At 34.1% G+C, this 5,793-nt stretch overlaps 1 protein-coding gene across 1 annotated transcript; it reads left to right on the top strand.

Moving 5' to 3' along the window:
• Window positions 1-247: 247 nt before the first annotated feature.
• On the top strand, window positions 248-3,982 carry LOC18604845 (ninja-family protein AFP3-like). The gene is made up of 3 exons (XM_018116968.2): window positions 248-344; window positions 670-1,304; window positions 3,363-3,982. Exons 2-3 carry the CDS (start codon window positions 722-724, stop codon window positions 3,782-3,784), a joined length of 1,005 nt encoding a protein of 334 aa, XP_017972457.2. The 5' UTR covers window positions 248-344; window positions 670-721; the 3' UTR covers window positions 3,785-3,982.
• The last annotated feature ends 1,811 nt before the right edge of the window (window positions 3,983-5,793 follow it).

Genomic DNA, 5,793 nt, shown 5'->3' with positions numbered 1-5,793 from the left:
TTTTGAAACAAGAGTCGGTGCTACTTGCAACACCGAGAGACAGAGAAAGACAAGAGAGACAGAAGCAGGGGGAAGAGTAACCGTACTTGACATCCTCCTTTTCCTTTCTCTCTCTCCACTGATTACCACGTGTGGTCTCTCTGAGCTGTGCTGTCCTTTTTATTTGTCTATATAATAATCACAACAAAAGTGCTCCCCATTTGGTTATCCAAGAAAACAATCACTCTTCTCTTTCTTCTCAATTTAATCTCTCTCTCTCTCCAATCAACTCTTCCATACTCAGTCGCATTCAACTCCTTGCAGTATATAGCAGTTGCTGCATTTTCATCACTTACATTCCCCATGTAAGCTTGTCTGGGTTTGCCACCTTTCTTACTGTTTCTCTCATTATCTTCCTATCCTTTTTTATATTGTTATTATTTTCAGCTACTGTATAGTTTTTCAGCTTTGTATGCTCATTTCTACTGATATTTCAGCCTGCTTTTCTTTGTCAATTTTACTCTAGTTTAATGGCTTGCCCTTTAGTATTCATCTTGTTAGCTTTTAGTTGGTTCCTCTTAAATTATCAGTCTTTCACCTTTTGATTTTGGCCTTTCTGCTGAAATTTATGAATCTATCCTTTCACTGATCATTTCTCTTCCTTTTTCTTTTTATGTTTCCTTTTGATAGAAGGTGGAACCCAAGAGTACTTATTTCAAGTTCAGTTCTTTAACTTTTTCTAATGGGAGAAGCAAAAGTAATACGAGACAAGGTTGATCAAACCAACTTTTCATTTCAAGACAAACAACAACCAAGGAACTTTCTTCAAAGATTTTCACCAGACCAAATTAGTCGGAAACAAACCCAATCCAACCCCAACAAGAGACCCCCAGAACTAGACCTCAATCTAAGGCTCTCACTTGGAGGAATCTACAGTGGCAACACCAAAGAAAAGCCTTTAACTAGATCATCTTCCATGGCAGGAGTGGTAACCCTTAATAAAAGTTCTAGTGAGTTCCAAAAGTCATTGCCAAAAAGTTTTCTTTCATTGGCAAGGTCTTGTTCATTGCCTGCACAAGTAGAAAGGAGTAAGAGACCGGTGAATGTGAAGGAGCTAAGGATAATGAGGAGAGTTGAGGCCAAGAAAAGGGTTGTAGAGAAGCAGAGGAATGCCAAGAAAGCCAGTGAGAAAGACAAGTTGGTAACAGAGGGACCACCATCTTCACCTTCTAAAATTCCTGCTTGGGCAGCAGCTTCTGCGGCTAAAAGTCCTGCACTCAATAGGGCCATTGATAAGATAAAGGAAGGTTTCCGAAAATTGGAAGGTATCATATTCTCCTTACCCTCTCTTTCTTAGTTTCTAGGAGTTAGTGGTGATGATGGTTTTTATTTTGTATGCTATAATTCTGGCATTTTGTAGGCTTGGAAATTGTAATGTTGGATTACTGTGGGATTCTAGCTGTTTAGAGACTTAAGTTGCTTTGTTCTTTTGTTATATGTAGAGAAATTTGACCTATAATAATGGTTGGCAATTTCCTTTTGGTTAAAAGATTTTGAAATTTCATTTCTTATTTTGACCAATTTATATAGATTTTTTAGCCAAAATATATGTATTACCTTCCTATTGAATTTTGTTTGAACAGATAGCTGATAAGAAAGGAGTAGGCAACTATTTGTTTTAGCTAAAATTAAATACAATATAACTAAGATAGGCAACAATCAGTACTTTAAGAATTTATGAAATAATACTTGGTATCTTGTTTGTTATGCACTTGACAAATTCACTGTTATTCTGCACATATAGTTTTGGACATAAAACTAAAAGGAAACTTTTAATGAACCTCGAGGGAATTTCTGTGCATTGACATGCAAGATGATCCAAGAATCTAAATCCTTTTAGTGGCGAACAGAAGAAATGTTTGACTCTGATCTTAAGTTTATATGCAAGCCAGCAAAAACAAGAAAGAATCTGAATCTAACAATGAATTGATCATAAAAGAATGACCAAAGAATCTTCATCTTAGTGACATTAAAGAGTACAAATTGATGAAATCAGATGTTGAATTCTTCTAAAAGCCAACAAATTATAAGAAAGAGGTCTTAAGGTTTATATCATGTATCTACAGAAACAGAAACTGGTAATATGTAATAGACTATTTAAACCCTATCACGTGTTGGTGAAAGAGAATAAATACATTATATTAATGGTCCGATCCTAAAATCCTAATTGCCTAAGTGTTGCAAGTATCTCATGTGATATTCACATAATAGGGGGTCAAAGTCTTCTACCATTGCAGGATCTCAAGCGTTTTGAATAGAATTTTAGGTACTGTAACATGTTCTATGAATTGGACAGACACTTTGTTTCAAATGAGAGTATGTATTCATTAAAATTATGAATCACTTTTGGTGATTTTCTTAGAACATATTGATTGATTCAGAAGCGATGGTACTGAAACCCTTAAAGCAGAAATAGATGATGTAAGAAGTTTCTATCTACAATGCTTATGAATCAGCTCTAGGTCTCTGATGTATTTACTTTCCTAGACATTTGAACCCCAATTCTTTGCCAGTATGATCAATTTGACATACCGTAAAAGTTTATAGACCTTAATGGTGCTTGCTTTTTTGTCATTCCCTCCTAATCCTGTATACGTGCTGCACTATTTTTTTACATCTCTACCTTGTATTTCAGATAATGCTCTTGTACACCCAAGGCAGAAGTCTTGATTTCTCTTCATAATTGTTCTTTGAACATTTCTATTTTCTTTTCTTATGATGTTCTTTTGTTGTTTTTCAAGAGTCCATTTTAAGATATGGTTTTAAAATTCAGAAAAGCACATTATGTCCATATATAGAGATGAAGTACTGCCATCAGTGCATTAGCAAAACTGCTGAAATATGGCAGACAAATAAAGTAAATGCTGGATGAGAAAGAAGAGAATCTTCATTGCCTGTCCTTGCAAATATAATTGAGGAGCTCTATTATGAGAATTGAATCTATATATAAACCTCTCATAGTGACAGGTGGCCAAAAGGTAGCAATCAGCAGTTCTGTCTTCTTAGATTCAGATGGAACCTACAAAACAAGGTTTTCACATGAACAATAGTTATGTATTGCTTTTTGTCCCTTCAGATATATGTTGTCCTTGTCCTTTTTAGTCTGATCACCATCAGTAAAATGCTGATTCAAGTTACATCTTTATAGCGTGTGTGTTCTCATGTAGCTTACTCTGTGGAATGGACTTGGCAGTGAAATTTCCCTGCTTTCAAAGCATCGACATGCCTTTTTATTTTCTTGTCACGTATCACTTAGTTTTTCACCATCTTTGGATATTTTTCCCTAAATGATATCTAAATTAGATTGCATAAATTGAATGCAGGACTAGAAGGCTCGGGTACATCTAACGGTCCAAGCGAATACAAATCAACCTCCAAGCCAATAAAGGCAGAACCAGCGATCACTTTTGAGACAACATCTGATGAAAAATCTGTCAAGCTCAAGCCTGCTGAAACTAAGTCTGAGAATCCAACAAAGAAGGCTGAACTTTCTAATGGTTACATTCAAGATTATGGGATGAATGTGATGAAAAAAATGCCTAGTGTAACTACTACTGGAGATGGTCCCAATGGGAGGAAAATTGAAGGCTTTCTATACAAATACATGAAAGGACAGGTGAGTATAGTTTGTGTTTGCCATGGCAACTTTCTTTCCCCAGAAGAATTCGTCAAGCACGCCGGCGGCAAGGATGTTACAAACCCCATGAAGCATATTAATGTTTGCTCAACTTCTTTTTCCTTCTAAGATTAATGGTGGTGGCTTTTGTCACCCCTACTTAAGATAGGAACCAATACCTTGAGAAGTTGGCCTCTTTTCTTATTTTTGTTCTTTCTCCTCTTTTTGTTTGGAGAGAAGGAAAATAAGCTTTCCTTTTCTTTCTCCTTGTTTAAGGACTCTTAAGTAATAACTTTCTTAGAATGAAAGCTTAGGCAGCTTTATTCATCTTGGCTTGGCGATAAGTGGGTAGTGTTATGGGTAGCATAGCTTTTGCTTCGGAAGTTTGTGAAATCTGAAGAAGGAAAGAAACACAAAACAGGAATTCTTAATAATTTACAACAGAAATAATTATTTTTTGTCTGATTGCATTTGGACAAAAGTGAAATTGACCCAGCTTGATTGACTTTAAAAAATTCAACAACTCAAGACTTAAAACTAAAATCCAAAACTCATTTGAACTTGAAGAATATGATTGCCACCTTAGCATCTAATGAAGGTGACCCAAATTCATCCAAATCAAAGGTGATCCAATTTTGTTAAAAGTCCAACTCAACAGGATTGGCAATAGTAAGAAGCAAGGTGAAAATTTGATAAGTGTTTTTATGTAGATCCAGGAGGTATAACTGGTGGAACGAGAAAGTTCAATTGAAAGTGAGGGATGCTTCAAAAAAAAAAAAAAAACCCTTGATTGACTCTCTGCTAACAATGGAGGGTGCTGGAGTTGTGTGCAAGATGTGCTGGATTCCAGATTCTGAGGAAAGAAGAGAGTTGTGGGAAAGCATTAAGAGGAAGGCTAATCTACCGGATGTTCCATGGACGTGCATAGGAGACTCCAATGATGTCAAGGATAATATGGAAATAGATGGGAGGCAAGTTCCAAGGCAGAAAGGAAAATTGATTGCTTTCAGGATTTTATAAATGACTGTAAACCAATTGATCTCCCTTTTTAAGGATAAATGTTTATCTAGTATAACACAGTTACTGTTTATTGTGTGGATCTTATCTTGGTTTTAACCTGGACGACATTGCAAACTCTATTTCTTATCTTAAACTACTAGCGGTTTATATCTTATCATTACTCCGCCTTCACTAGTGCCGAAGGCAATTACTCTGTGAGTGAGCCAATCTTAAACCTATTGACATACTTTTTTTAAATTATTTAAAAAAAAATCAAATAAGTTTTTATTTTTTTATTACGTTTAATCAAATTCTTATACTTTTATTTTGAGTCAAATATGTTTTTATATTTTTATTTAAGCTAAATTAACTCTTATAATTAATGGTTAACTTAGTTGAAATATCATTTGTTATTTTATATCACGTGGTATATCGACATATCATAATTGATGATGATGTGGCATGATAATATGATCATGTGATATTTTTTTGCCTCCTACATGAGTGTCATATAAGTATAAAATGACAAATGACATTTTAACTAATGACAATTAATTAATCATTATTCATAAAGGTTTATTTGATTCAAAATAAAAAAATATAAGTGCTTAATTGAACGTAATAAAAGAATAAAGATTTAGTTGAATTTTCTTGAATAATTCAAAAGTTTTATTGAACATTATGTCTAATGTTTATATCTTATGTACCAATTACTATATATAGACATATATGATATTACAATGGAATAAAAATGCATAAATACTATTAATCTCCCCAAAATTTGACACAAATGATCAAATAAAACAATCACCATCTATGAAGTCCTAAATACCTAACATGAGTCATACGTGCATCCCTTGGAATGAGTTTAGCCAAAAGATTTGCAATCATACGACTAGTTGAAACATCTTTCAAAAAAAAAAAAGATGACTAATTGAAAAACGCTGTAGGATAACTTCTTCTTGCGCAAATAAATCTCTAATGAAGCTATTTTGCATGCTAATGTGTTTCCATTCTATTATGATATTCGAGATCTTTAATTAAAATAATTACAGTCATATTATCATAATGAATGGTCACTCGAATTGAGGTGTAACAAGTTACATCAAGATTTTGAAAAAAAATGCCTCAACCAAACA

The sequence above is a fragment of the Theobroma cacao genome, chromosome 3, assembly GCF_053813885.1.
Source record: "Theobroma cacao isolate CCN51 chromosome 3, ASM5381388v1, whole genome shotgun sequence".
Lineage (NCBI taxonomy): Eukaryota > Viridiplantae > Streptophyta > Magnoliopsida > Malvales > Malvaceae > Theobroma > Theobroma cacao.
This window is presented reverse-complemented; position numbering and strand designations above follow the sequence as displayed.

Excerpts from the sequence above, each read along its gene's own strand:
- LOC18604845 (XM_018116968.2), top strand. The coding sequence starts at position 722 with ATGGGAGAAGCAAAAGTAATACGAGACAAGGTTGATCAAACCAACTTT. Across the intron at positions 1,305-3,362 it reads AGGTTTCCGAAAATTGGAAG|GACTAGAAGGCTCGGGTACA; the intron begins GTATCATATTCT and ends AATTGAATGCAG.